The sequence below is a fragment of the Ovis canadensis genome, chromosome 3, assembly GCF_042477335.2.
Source record: "Ovis canadensis isolate MfBH-ARS-UI-01 breed Bighorn chromosome 3, ARS-UI_OviCan_v2, whole genome shotgun sequence".
Taxonomy (NCBI): domain Eukaryota; kingdom Metazoa; phylum Chordata; class Mammalia; order Artiodactyla; family Bovidae; genus Ovis; species Ovis canadensis.
In genome coordinates this window covers 95,968,366-95,982,936 of record NC_091247.1, presented here as the reverse complement: position 1 = coordinate 95,982,936, position 14,571 = coordinate 95,968,366, and the positions used below count along the sequence as shown (strand labels likewise).

The 14,571-nt window shown below is 44.7% G+C and overlaps 1 protein-coding gene across 2 annotated transcripts in view; it reads right to left on the bottom strand.

Annotated features, from left to right (window-relative positions):
- Window positions 1-14,571, bottom strand: part of DGUOK (deoxyguanosine kinase) — a 33,757-nt gene that overhangs the window by 1,028 nt on the left and 18,158 nt on the right. For both annotated transcript variants that reach the window (XM_069583718.1, XM_069583717.2), the window contains exons 3-5: window positions 9,821-10,008; window positions 5,834-5,981; window positions 331-446 (exon numbers count right to left, since the gene is read on the bottom strand). In XM_069583718.1, coding sequence (XP_069439819.1) covers window positions 331-446; window positions 5,834-5,981; window positions 9,821-10,008 — 452 coding nt within the window. The remainder of the gene's footprint in view (window positions 1-330; window positions 447-5,833; window positions 5,982-9,820; window positions 10,009-14,571) is intronic.

The following is a 14,571-nucleotide window of genomic DNA, read 5'->3' as shown; positions in this document are numbered from 1 at the left end:
GCTGAAACCAGGAATGTTAACTTAGTACACACTGACAATTTTTCAGCCCTTTACCCTGAGCCAACTACTTCATCATCAATCACCAAGTTCAGTCTAGGGGCATATCGAAAAATAAAAAAAAACTGGGAAACAATCTAATAAAAAAAGTTTCTTGGAATATATAGATTATATCCAGTATTAAATTTCTGCTGGGGATAATGCTTGACAATTCCAACCATTTCCAGGACATTCTGAACCTGCTTAAGGGGCTGCGTGTTCAGCTGCCTGTATTTTAATGACTGGCTGCAGGAGGGCAGGCCTCTGTCCACTGGCGCCCTCTTCTCCACTTACGGGGTTGTCTTGTGGACAAGCCAGGCTTCGTGTTGACCATGAAGCTGCTCCAGATAGGCCAACTCAACTTCTTTCTCCTCTTGCCTGCCCCTCCGGTGTAGTCTCTTTAAACAAACCTGAAAGACAGTCCCCAGGCTCTGCTGAGCTGCTGGGTTATCTCGGCTGTCGCAGAAGCTGGGGGCTCTCAGGCCTCCCTGCTGCGTCTATCCCGGGCGCTAGTGCTATGACATCCCTTCTGCTGCCTTGTCTTCTTAGTGAATCACAGGTTAATGGCAAACATCATCTACCCTAGGAACCTGGGATTATTATTTTTTTCCTCCTCTCTGCCATAGCCAGGAAGTCACTGAGTTCTCTTTCATCTCTCTCCAGCTGGTTCTCTCCTTGCCCCTTTCTCACCCCTGCCCTGGTCAGGGCCCCAGCATTTCTCACCTGGACCATGGAGCAAGAGCCTTCTGACTCTCTGCCTCCTGGAGGCAGTGAAGTGTATGGAAAGAGCACAGGCCTTAACGTCAGAAAGTCCAGGATTAAATTCCCATCTTCGCCAGGCACCAGGGGCGTAAGCTTTGTGGGCTTCTACATCCTCTCATCAACCCCATGGGTCACTGTGAAGACTCACGGAAGGGAGCCCATCAGTTCCAGGCAAATGCTGTCTTTTCTCCTACTTGTCCTGCTCACTCCACCCTTCCAGACTACTGCAATATACAGCTGTCCCTCAGCATGTGCAGTGGGGGCTTCAGGGGGGTTTGTTCCAGGACCCTCTGTGGGTACAAAATTCCAACGCTGCTAGAGCCCCTTATGTGTATGAAATGGCAGTGGGCTCTCCACATCAGGGGGTTCCATGTCTGGACCCGGAGGGCTGACTCTAACGGTACGACTCTCCTTGCTTAAAGTACCTCACAGGGTGCTTATCGCCTTTAGTCCCAGGTGCAAGGAAGTACGAGTAACAATATTTACAAAAGGGTAAGTAATTTGAAGTCATGTCATATCACACATTCACTCTGGGGCAGAATGCAAATTCTGCATAGGTCACAGTTCAAAAAATAAAAAAGTGAGGCTTGAGACTCACTTTGTCCCTCAGTCCTTCCAGAGCGTGCATAATTCCAGTCTGTCTTCATCTGATCAGAAAATCTGAAGCACAATGGCTCAGGGAATGTCACCTTCTCCTTTACTGGTCACACAGGGCCATTCCCAGAGTCTGGCCACTGCTCCTAACTCTCCGCTCTTGACATCCTTAGCTCCTTCCTCCCCTGAAGCTGCATGTGACCTCTTGTCTGCAGTACAGACCAAGCTCTTTCTCATCTCAAAACTTTTGTTCTGAATGTCTGCTTTGCTGAATTGCCTTCCTTCCTCTCTGTGCGTGGCAAACACTTCATTATTCAGTGTCATCTGTCCTGGGAAGAACACGTAGATTAACTCACTGATTTAGGACTTCTCTCTTTCAAATAGTTGAGTTTTATTCCCAAATGTAAACTTTTATCCCCAAATATAATGTATAAGATTCCCAAAGGTGCAATCTTCACTGTTTCCCTCTTGTACCATCTTTTCTCTAGGGAAAGAAAACCATATAAACAAATTTCATTTATGATCTTCTGCCCAACTTTTCAAATTGATTAACACAGGTTAACAGTCTAACATGCTAATACTTTTAGCACTTATCCCTTCTCATCTCTTTCCCTTGAATCAAGAACTGTTCTAGAGTTAGATGAAGCCCTTGTCCTAGGCAGTCTATAATTTAATTGGATAACAAGTAAAACAACATATGCAAAACAGCGAATCAGGTGCTCTGCTGTGAGGCTTGGATCTTAAGCACAGAAGTCAGATAAGGAAGACAGCAACTGGGCTGGAGCAGTCAGAAGAGCTTCCTGGAAGAGGCAGGGGCTCCCCCTTCATCGCTGGCACCAGCTTACTCAGCACCACTCTGAAAGCAGGCCAGGATCTGTCTGGTTCAGGGCTGAGCACAGGGCCTGGCAGGGCAGGTGGTCAATACATATTTATTGCACATACTCAATTGAAAGTTTTCATTTCTGACCCGGCCTATCTCTGTGGACCTCCTACTTTCACCTTTTTCTCTACCTTCCTTCCCTCTGAACCTTCTCTTTTTCCTTCTGTCATTCTGTCCCTACATCGTTTCCTCATTGCTGACTGCTTCCAGACCTCTTCGCCATTCCCTTGCCTCCCCATCACACGCTTTACGGCCCTGACTATCCACAACCCAGTGCTCCACCCCACTGATGACAGATGTTAGTGACTGTTGCCTACTTTCAGAAAGATTTTACACATATAGTCTTACCTCCACTTAAAAAATATATATAAAAGGTCTCCTATTACACACTTAGTTCTTATTTTTCTTAAGAATATATTTTGAAGATTGTTATATGTCAGTATAGTACCTTCCAGTTCTTTTTCATGGCTTCAGAGTTTTTCAGTGCATCGATGGAGCATAATATATTTAACTGGCCTCTACTGATGACTATGTGGGTTGTTTATAATAATTTGCTATTGTAAACAATGCTGCCCTGCACATGAGCCATTTTGCCTATGTGGGAGCATATTTATGGAGTAAATTCCAAGAAGCATGATTAATAGGGCAAAACTATGTACCCTGCTAGTATACACTGCCAGACTGCCTCCTTAGAGGCTGACCAATTCACATTCCTGCCAGCAAGGTAGCTTCAGGGTTTCTAAACATAGCAAAGCTACCTAATTTTCCTGAGAGAAAAATATTATCAGAATTAATGAAAATGCGTATTTTTCAGAATGTGACATTATGTTTTCAATTATATACTAGGGCAGAGCAATTCTTTTTATAAAAGCTATAATTATTCATTCATTGCTGGCAGGCAAACCTGATGCTAAAGTCTCTCCTGTTAAAATAGGCTAACATTTCCCTGTGCACTATTAATTTACTTAAGAGAGCAAACTTTTCTTCCCCCACCCAGAAGCCTAGGTAAACTTCTATTTTGAACATTTGGTGTAATTCTTGCTGTACTGATATGGTTACAAGTTCTTTAAAAAAAACAACCACCTTGCGCAAACAGTGCTTTAGTCTGGTTCCTCTTTACCTTGGTCCTCATGGGGAGGACACGCTGAATGTGAACAGGAAAGACAGTGCGGCTGGAAACGGCAGCCGCCTGCTTCACTCCACCCCACCCTCCTGGAAGAGCTGCTGTTTGGACTGCCTGAAGTCAGAGGCAGCAATTGGACAGGGATTGCTAGTGGCTCTGACCACTGCACTTCCCAGGCCCCACACCCAGGTGCCACTTGTCCCAGGTCTTTGCAGCACTCGCTGTCCAGGCTGCAGACATGGCCTGGCTCTTGGAGGCACACTGGCCAGCTGCACTCTCTCTTGCTGATTCTTTGGGGCACTGAGGCCCAGCCATTTCTCTTCTGATTTCTTTCTTTCTTTTTTTTTTTTTTTTACTGTTGGCTAGCTTGCTTTTTACAGGTTAGTGAAGAGTAGGTAGGAAGGAGCAAAATGCCCTACTCAAGCTCATCACATGAGCTCTAAGCCAACATCTGCCGGGACTCTGCACTGGGGACTGGGCGCTCACACCACTTTCTACATAGAGATGTTTCACTTCTGTTCTGCTCTCTCACAGTTCCTCTGGGTCTCACAGCAGAAATCAGGAGTGACTTCAGGGGAAGGATATCAACATTCTCGGTTCTGGTGCCATCAAAATAGCACCAAAATCCCCATCCAATCCCAAAATAAGTACTTTTTTTCTACCATCAAGTTGCAGTAATCCTTAATCCTTCAATCCTTATTCTACCCCAGCTGAAATACCTCAATTCGTCTCTCCAAAAAGATGTTATCAGCCACACCATAATAATTACAATCATCACCACCACTGTTATCATCATTGTCCCATCTCACAAAGTCATTCCAAGTACACAAAGACGTGAGGAAGACTTTCTTCCTTCCGTGCTGGGTCCCGGTGTCCCAGCAGGTTAGGTCAGGAACCAGGAAAAGGTTAGATGTCAGTACTTTCAATTCTTCTCTTAATGCTTAGCCCTTCAACCTACAGCTGCTTTCAACTCTCCATCCCATGAACGCCTACTGGAAACCTGTCACCTCTTCAAATCCAACCACAGTCTTCACTCAGTTCAAGTCCACAATGCTCTTACCTCATCCTTGGCTCAGGCCATGAGCCTTCCTGGGGGCCAGGACTTTCCTCTCACCATGAACCCTACATTCGGCTACCTCAAACCATCCTTTTGACACGGCTCTCCTTTTCCCCTAAACACTGGCACCAATGCCTGCCCCTACAGTCCAGTCACCTTCATAACTGGTCTCTTCTATTCCTGCTCCCAGGAAACGACAACTACTTCAAGAAGTGATAAACATGCGAGGCTGCCACCTTCAGCTTTGCTCTTTTCACAGAAGGTTCTCAGCCCTCTGGCTTCACTGCATCTCCAGTTGAGTTTCACTTAAACCTGAGACCCTATTTACTTCCGTGGACTCTCTTTATTTCCTAACAATCTTCAGAAGCTCCCGACATAAAGAGCCCCGATGCCTGGTCCCCTTCACACCCAGGGCCCTCGCCTGCTGCCACCCCTGCTGAGGCCAGGCCCTCCCATCCGGTCCTCTCCCCTCTGGCTCCCGGGGGTCTGTGTCATGGGGGCTCTCCCACCCATTTTCTGACCCTGGCCAGCCGGCTCTCAGGCTCCTTCCTTCCACAAGACTTGGTCATAAACCTAAAAGCCTGGCCTCCAGCCTGAAGAGAACGCTCCCTCCTGAGACTATGTGCTATACGTGGCATTTGACTGTATGTCAGATATCTGTCTAAAAAGGTGAGAGCAACACAGCCCTCAAAAATACCCCCCAGCTTGACTCCCACTCCAGAGGAGCCCTTTGAGATCACGTGTCTGCGACACTGGACTGGACAGACAAGGACCCTTCCAGGGAAGGGTTTCCAGGGCCTGCCCGCGGTTGGCAGAGCCAAGGACCCCTGCCGTCTCCAGAGACTCCACACCACCACCCTACTGTGTGCTGGGCTGGCCCCATGGTCCAGGTCGGAGGTCATGGGAGGCAACTCCCACAGTCCATCGTGCCTTACCAGTGGCATCCTTCAGGTTCAGAAAAGCAGACAATGAATTAGGAGAGCATCAAGATGAGGTGAGGAAAGCCTCTTCATCCTCCTGACATGCTAGTCAGGAAACCACCAAGACCACAGTGGACTCTGATGGCCCAGTTAGAGGGAAGGAAAAGCTGAGGCAACTGGCTACAGGTTTGCTGGTCAGAGGGTCGAAACTGTGGATCCCAGTGATAAAGCCCAATCCTCTCTAGGCGGTCGCTACATTAAGAGGAACCCTTCAGCCCCCTGCTGCAGGAAGCCTATGGGAACTGGGTCCTTGTGCTAGAATGGGAGGGTGCTCACCCACTGCTCTCCATGCTCCAGGTAATACCCACAACCTTCTCCAACTGGAAAATCAGAGGCTCAGAGAATGTCACCTCTTAAGTTTCATATGGTCCTAATGTTTAAGGCTTTAAATTCTGTCTTACCTGGGGAGCAGCCTGGAGGTAGATGAAGCCATGTAATCTGAGCCGGCTGGCAAACTCCTGCAGAAGAAAATAATGCCAGTCCTGATAGATATGCCATTCAATGTCACTGAGGGACCCATTTTCAAAAAGAGTCTTTGCAAAGATATACCTGGTTGGAAATGTAGGTGGGATGGGTGAGGGGAAGAGAATGGGAAATGGAATGAAAGGCAAAAGAAAGCAAAAAAAACATTAATAACAACTTGTTCCATGTCTGTCCAAACCACTTAACCTTTTTGGTTCCTTACTGATTTTTAAGAAGTCTGAATTCTTTACCTACATCTTTCGCTCAATACTGAGAATAGCATTTAAACTTTAGAGGCCAAAATCTCTGAGTGGATTAATCCACTGGAAGAAAAAGGGCACTGAAAGACAGTCTCACTGGTCACTAACAATTTCCCCTCCTGGAAACCAGTCAAAAGATGTGCAAATGGTGCAAGTAGACTCAGACTTTTAAGATTTCCTTATTATTACTGTAAGTAAGCCCCCAAACAAAACAACCTAGTATAAAGCACCCACGACTTACTTTAAGGACTCAAGGGTTCTGAGGCTGCAGAGCCATCCTTCGGTCTAGCTGAGAAGCAGAGCAGGAACTGTATTTAAGTCATGTCCCCTATGGAGCAGGAAATGCATTTCCTACTAACTGCAGTATCACCAAGAAAACAAACTCGCTTCCAAAGCAAGCCTCCTCTACTTCTGAGCTTCTAATCCAGATATGAGAAGGCTAAATCTAAAATTCAATCTCATTTTGCCCCTTGCTTACTTCCATAACTAAAGGAGCATCTGGTAAATAGGAAGTCGGAGCTTACTAGAAACCATTGTTTCAGGAGGGGCAATTCTGCTTTCCAACCTCAGGCATCTTGATACAAAACACAGTTTACATCAAGCAATGAATTCCAGTTTCTAAGGCAATACTCAGCAACTGGCTACTTCTGGAAAAATGAAATTCGAAAGCCTTGTCTATGAATGGCTCAGGGAGGTATACACCCCAAGTCTGCGAGTGCTGCATAAGAGAAGGGGTTGAAGAGTCACATTTCTGAGTCTGACCTGGCTTCAAAATTCACTAGCTGTGTCTCTAGGCGCAAGTCATCAAACTCTCAGGCTGCTTCTTCCTCTGTACATAGATAACAGTTGGACCTAATTCTTAGAGTTGTGAGAACTGTAATACTTACAAGGCGCTTACAACAGTGACTGACAGATACTATTAAAGACACCTTAGTTGTCACTGTAACTACTTCATTGTTAGGCTATGAAGGCACTAATTTGGGAACTCTAGAAGCCAACTCTTTCAGTCTGAAATGGCTTACCTATAGCCTAGCTGAAGGCAACAAAGAAAAGAGGTGAATTTCTAATTCAGTATCTGAAAAATGTTTTCAGCTTTTTCATAAGTAACATGGAAATGAAGATCTTACAAAGAGCAAGTAAATATCTGTTACTTAGTCTTATAAAAGGCCGTGGCCCTTTTCTGAGGATGAGCACTTCTTTATTTCTCCAAAGCTGGCTGTGAAGGGGCCAGAGGATGTAGAGGCCACGGCGGGCGGTGCTAAGTGCTGAGGAGGGTGGGGAGAGCCCCTGCAGCCTGAAGGAAGGGGCTGCAGGAAAGAGCCAGCTGAAGCACCAGGGCATCAGGGTCCCTGCTCTAAAACCACATGCTAGTGTTTTCTTTCAACTCAAACAGGAAAGATTTAGATTCTCTCTCCTTGTCATCTACTCTCCCAAACAGGCTATGTTGCTCCTTTGGAATACATATAACACACCTGAGGAGGTGTGCAGTCTCAGAGTTCCCTGTCAGACTAGGGTCACCATGAGGGCAGGAACTAGGTCTGCTCTGCTTACTGCAGCCCCCAGGTCTGACCCAGTGCCTGAACACAGGTGGCATTCAACAAATCTGCTCATTTGCTGAGCCAAATGAATACATGTTTAAAGGAGTGGAGAGGCTCTAAATTACCATCAGGGTTAGAGTGTGTAATCAGTTATCCTCTCTGTCTCAAAAATGTCCCCTCTGAAGAAAACATCTAGGACGCTGTAGCTGCCTACAGCACCATCAGCTGTCTCCCTTTACATGTAAATGTCAAGATCGTGTACCTTTTTTTTGGCCATGCCACGCTGCATGAGGGATCTTAGTCCCCTGACCAAGGATCAGACCCACACCACCTACAGTAGAAGCACAGAGTCTCAACCACTGGACCGCCAGAGAAGTCTGGAGATCTTCTAAACAGATCTTCTAAAGTCCGTGTACTTTCCAAACAAAGTATTTCTAAGGGGTCTCTCACATGTCTACCTCACTAAAGGGCTGAATATCAAAAGACCAATGGCAAGTATGTTTCCAGGCAGGTAGCAATATGTAATTCATCTTCCTAATTCTAGAGGCTAGGCTTGGGAGAGGGGAAAGGAAAATAAATAGTAGTTTATCCAACAGTTGAAAAAACAAAAATCTATAGCTCAACCATTTGCAATTCACATATTTAGCTTTTATAAAAAACAGGCTCTCTCTTGGGGTCCATAGAGAAGGAGTGCCTAGCCTATAGCATTTGTATTACATACCTTGAATGATTTTTAAGTAATGCTTAAAAAAAATCGGAATACATTACAAATATGCCCTTATTTTTCCCCCTCCAGGAGGCTTTATGGGAAGACTAAGAAGTAGAACTAGTTTTTGTAATCTGGAAGTAAACAGGTAATCAATCTAGCGTCTTGAGAAGTGAATGGACAGGGCTTCTCTGGTGGCTCAGTGGTAAAGAATCTGCCTGAAGGAGACATGGGTTCAATCCCTGATCCAGGAAGATCCCACACGCCCCACAGCAACTCAGCCCATGAGCCACAATTACTGAGCCTGTGCTCTGGAGCTGGGGAGCTGCAGCGACTGAAGCCTGCAGGCCCTAAAGCCCATGCTCCCCAACAAAAAAAGCCACTGCTCCTCTGAGCACCACAACGAAGAGCAGCCCCCACTCTCCGCAAGCAGAGAGAGCCTGGGCAGAGCGAAGACCCAGCACAGCCAAAAACATATAAACAAAATGATGTGAATGGACAACAGAAGTGAAACTTTCCATTCTGATAATTCAAAGGGGCTTCAGAGCTCAACATGCTTTGAGCCACCATCTCACACTGACACAGGTCATTCATAGCCTTCAGATAAAAAACCCTCAGTAATGTCCAGATCGAGGCACCCTCACTTCTTCAAATGGCTGAAACACAAGTCTCAGCCTGGTCTTGTGGCAGAACCAGGAATTCTGGAGTATAGACGGACTAGCTCCTCTAGAATCGAGGGGCTGAATTCCCAAGCTAGCCGCTAGCCTTCGTGAAAAGTGACTCCCCACCTCACTCCGTCGGGTAGATAGGACAATGCCCTTCCCTGGACCTATGAGAGACTGGATCTCTCTTATAGACTCTGGCCAATAATAAATCCTCTCACACGACAGAGTCAAAAATGGTTAAATCCAAGACAGAAGTCAATTTTTCAGATGTGCTTCTGCTCAGAAATCCTTTCTTGAAGAATAAAACAAGGATAAATGTATTTCTCCTATCATTTTAGAACACAGATTTTAATTCCATCTGCTTTTTTCTTCAAGGTGATAGCCAGTCACTGACTCATCTGGTTTGCTAGAACATACGCTGCTACTTAAGTGTCTCTTTCGTGCCTTTCTGCATGTAACGGTTATACTAGGTAGCCACCAGCCTGCTTCTATGACAGAAAAGAAGAAGACAAGGTAACCAGTGCCAATGTGAGAAATTAAATGCATTTAGTTTATGAAAAACACAGTTTCCTTTCTTGACATATGTGGTAACTGAAATTTTAAGTCTGAACAAATCTCTACAGTGTTGTCTTTAAAAAGAAGACAATTTTTTCAAGGATAACATTCAATGACAACAGCAGTACAGGGTCTGCGCAAGAAAAGAAAACCTGTAGTGCTGAGCACAGAGCCTGTGGCCGGCAGAGGCTCGGGATCTTACCTGTCGCTGTACACAGACCTCTCAAAGATCTGTACTGCCTTCCCAACCTCCAGGAGTTTCTCAGGGAAGGGCTCCAGCTGTACTTTCAGGCGGCTCAGGAAAGAAAATGTCTGGAAGGTGTAGGACCATCGTACTGGCTCCTGGTACATCATATCCAGCAAGTTTCCAAGACTGGTGGCAGCGCCGGCCTAGAGGCAAATTACAAAAGAGGAGAATTTCCTAGGAGGCACATTTTCTTCTCAGTGTTTACCACCCTTCTACCTTGTACCTTGTAATCACTGGGAGAAGCAATTACAGAGGCTTCCTCCCACTAAAAAGATACTGCATCCCACACCAGTTGTGTAGTCGAAGCTACACAATCAAGGAAGAGACTTTCCTACTTTCTTAGGTGAGAATCTGATAGAGTGAGATGACATGCCACCTTCAACATACCAAATAAGAGCAGTGGCAGAACCACCCATAGAATTAGCACATTCATGGATAGATGTGTTTGCAGAGGGGGGCCAGAGGAGGTAACAATCACAACCATCTAAAACTCTACTTGCAACCATATTACTCCTACCACAACACTATGTTGCTTCTCTCTGGGGCTTCCATTTGCGGTTCTTTCGTTCTAAAACTAACCTAGACAAGAAAGTAACTGACTATAAAATCAACCCACAAAATAAAGAGTGCTGTCTGTCTTATGGCAGAGCTACACATTGTTAAAAACAAACACAGGAACAAACAAAAACACACAAACCCCTCCTCCTGGACTCTAGACACTTTACGAGAGGCACGTGAAGACCCACTTACTCAGCATGTGCAGGGGGAATGTGTGAAAGATACTCAGGAAGCCTAGATTCTTCCCTGGGCTCTGCCACTGACTCAGTGCAAAAGTGAGTTTTGCGCAAAGCACTCTCACCTGTGTTCATTTAGTCACCATTAACTGAAGGCATGTGTGGATGAGGTGCTACATGAGCTAGGTGCTGTAAGGGGTACAGAAAACAAAATTAAGATTTATCTCAACGTTCACTGTGCTATGCTGTCTCATTTAATCTTCAAAACAGCACCATGAGGTAGGTACCACTGTTACGCCCATTTCCTCGAGGAGAACACCCACTCAGAAGGGTGACAGAGCTTGTCTAAGGCTTCATGGTTCAGTGCTGAACGGGGACTCAAACCTGGCTTCCACTAACTTCTTCATTCTAATGCTTCTCCATATAAAAGCGAGCAAGACATGGTTCCTAAATTTAAGGAGCTCATAATGCAAACAGAAAGGCGGTGACAAAAATATGGAAAACTAGACTAGAAAGCAGAACATGCAACAAAGGGGCGCTCACATGTGGTGAGAGAATCTGGGGAGTTTCTGGAAAAAAGCAGCATTAAGCAGGGAAGTTAAGTAAATGGTACATGGAATCTCCATAGACGGAAACGGAGATTAAGAAGAAAGAATTTCACGTAGAGACAAAAACCTTGGTGGGGGTGGAGGGGGTGGGGAAGGGGAGGTTAGACAACCATAAGTGGTCCGGTTTCACAGAATATCAACCCTGGATTCCAAAGAAGGGTCTTACCCTTTGGAAGGTTTCATCAGGAGCAATGCAGGTAGAGCACAGCAGGTCACAAAACAACCTCCCTCTTTCCAGTCCCAACCTACAAACACACACCAGCCTCACAAACGGCCCCTGGCTGAGAGCTGGAGGTTGAAGCAGGAGGACAAATTTGGATCTACTGGGGTCTCTGGCAGGGTCACTGGAGACTGTAGGGAGCCCATGGTGCGTGGCACAGTCCTGAGATGGCAGGGAAGCCAGCTGACTGGAGTGGGGCACTGCGCTGGCAGAGGCACCAGGCTGACTGGGTGGGGGCTTCTACCAGCAGGCTTTGGGCTACCAAAGGGAGCCTGTTGTAGAATAAAAAACTGTACAGAGGGCTACATGATTTCTAAAGAACCTATCTCAACTACAGAACATGAAGCACATATCCCTTTAGACATAAAAACAAAAAAGGGGACAATCAGTGGAAATAAAAATACTCAGCAATTCAAAAGGAGTGAACTCATCAATGTGCTTGGGACAAGCAGCCTCTCAGGAGACAGAGCTATTGCCAGAAAGAGGAGAAAATGGAAAAAGCTCCATGAGATTCAAGAGACTGCCACACTGATAAGAAGAGGTTATCAAAAAAAGGAGCCAGAGACTTCCCTGGAGGTTAAGACCCCGCACTTCCACTGCAGGGGCAAGGGTCTGATCCCTGGTTGGGGAACTAAGATCCCACAGACTGCATGGCATGCCCCTCAACAAAAGAAATGAAGCCATGCTCCAAATGGAACAATATGAAAAGAACATTTTTAGAGGAAAAAAATGCAATTGCCAAAACAAAACTCCCAATGAAGATAGTAACCAGCAGACTGTAAACTGCATGAAACCTGATTAGTGAGTATCAAACAGAATATTGCTTTCCTCGTGGCTCAGACTAGTAAAGAATCTGCCTCCAAAGTGGGAGACCTGGGTTCGATTCCTGGGTTGGGAAGATCCCCTGGAGGAGAGCATGGCAACCCACTCCAGTATTCTTGCCTGGAGAATTCATGGACAGAGGAGCCCAGCAGGCTACAGTCCATGGGGTCGCTAAGAGTCGGGCAGGACTGAGCAGAGTCGGACAGGACTGAGTGACTAAGCACAGCACACAGCACATAGAGTATCAACTCAAGAAATTTTTCCTAAGAGAAAAAAGCAGAAAGTTAGAAATAAACAGAAACAGTTTAGGAGATCCAATATACACTGTTGCATAGTGGTAGGGTATCTTTTTTTCTTCTGGAAAAATACATCAAGATGTAATGTCACCTTCTCCCACCCCACAGCAGTTAATACAATTTTGTATCAACTAACTTCAAACAAGAGCTAAAATAATGTGCAACTTTGCAGTACCCATATTTCAGATAAAACTACCTACCCAAAGTAAACAATCTTCTTTCTCCAGTGATGAGCCCTATACAGAGAGGTGAAATGCCACTCCCCTCCCCAAAAGAAGAGATGAGCAGAGGAAGACCACTGCTTGGAAGGTCTGTGTCTCCCTCTCATCAAATTTCATTGTCACTGAGAATCACTGTCTAATAGAAACGTGACATATCTCTAGCTATTTTAGAACACAAATAGACTCAAACAATGGTACTTTTAATATGGTTTTAGTTCAGGTGAAAGAGAAGCCAAAACCAAAGAAAAAAATTAAAGAATATCTCTGAAGACGTGAGACTTTCCACCAGAGAAATTTGCTGAGTACCAGAAAGGATTTAATACGGATTTACATATGTGGCTTTCATATTCTCTCTCTCTCACATACACACACACACCCAGACCTATCCTAGCAAGATGCCAATAATTCATAAAAACAAAACAAAAACCTAAGGAGGGGGGAAATATTAATTTCTTACATTTAAAAAAGGATCAGAACCACATAACACTTCCCTACAGCAGAAACCTAGATAGTTTATTAAAAGGCAGAGACATTATTCTGCCAACAAAGGTCCCTATAGTCAAAGCTATTCTGGTATTCATGTGTGGATGTGAGAGGTGGACCATAAAGAAGGCTGAGCACCAAAGAATTGATGTTTTTGAACTGTGGTGTTGGAGAAGACTCTTGAGAGTCCCTTGGACTGCAAGGAGATCCAACCAGTCCATCCTAAAGGAAATCAGTCCTGAATATTCATTGGAAGGACTGATGCTGAAGCTGAAGCTCCAATACTTTGGCCACCTGATGCAAAGAGCCAACTCATGGAAAAAGACCCTAATGCTGCGAAAGACAGAAAGCAGAAGAAGGAGATGACAGAGGATGAGGTGGTTGGACGGCATCACCAACTCAATGGACATGAGTCTGAGCAGGCTCCAGGGTATGGTGAAGGGCAGGGAGGCCTGGTGTGCTGCAGTCTGTGGGGTCACAAAGAATCAGACACGACTAAGCAACTGTACAACAACACAACAGAAATTAAAGACATTTTAAAATAAGCAATCACTCAGAGACTGTATTAATATGACCTACATTCTTAAAAAAAAATTCTCTAGAATAAACTTCAACCAATTGAAAAATGAATCAAAGAATCAAGAAATGAGAAGTGGCAGTAAGAAAACAGTGTTCAGTGAATGAACAGCAGAAGAGAGTTAAGTATAAATTATTATTAATGTGGTTAAGAAGTTTACTGCCAATTTCTATAGTTAAAAGAGAAATTTCCAGGAATTCCCTGGTGGTCCAGTGGTTAGGACTCAGTGATTTTACTGCTGGGGTCCAAGTTCAATCCCTGATTAGGAAACTAAGATCTTACAAGCTGTACAGCCTGGCCAGAAAAAAAAAAAAAAGAGAGAGAGAGACAGAGAGAGAGAAATTTCACTATGTACAAATATTCCAGAACTATAAAATTACAGATTTCTATGCTTGGGTGGTAGAGCCTGGAGAATAAAGTAATAAAAAAGTAATAAATTTTATTTTTTTCTTTCATGAAGACACCATTAATATCAATAGGTTTAAACATGAATATATACATTTTTATTGAAGTATAGTTGAGGTACAATATTATATTAGTTTCAGGTGTACAACACAGTGGTTCTGTATTTTTGCAGATCATACTCCACTATAGCTTATTACAACATAAATGGCTATAGTTCCTTGTGTTGTATAGTATATTCTTGTTGCTTTGTCTATTTAATATGTAGTAATTTGTATCTGTTAATCCTACATTCCTGATTTGTTCCTCCCTCTTCCCTCTCCTCTTTGGTAACCACAAGTTT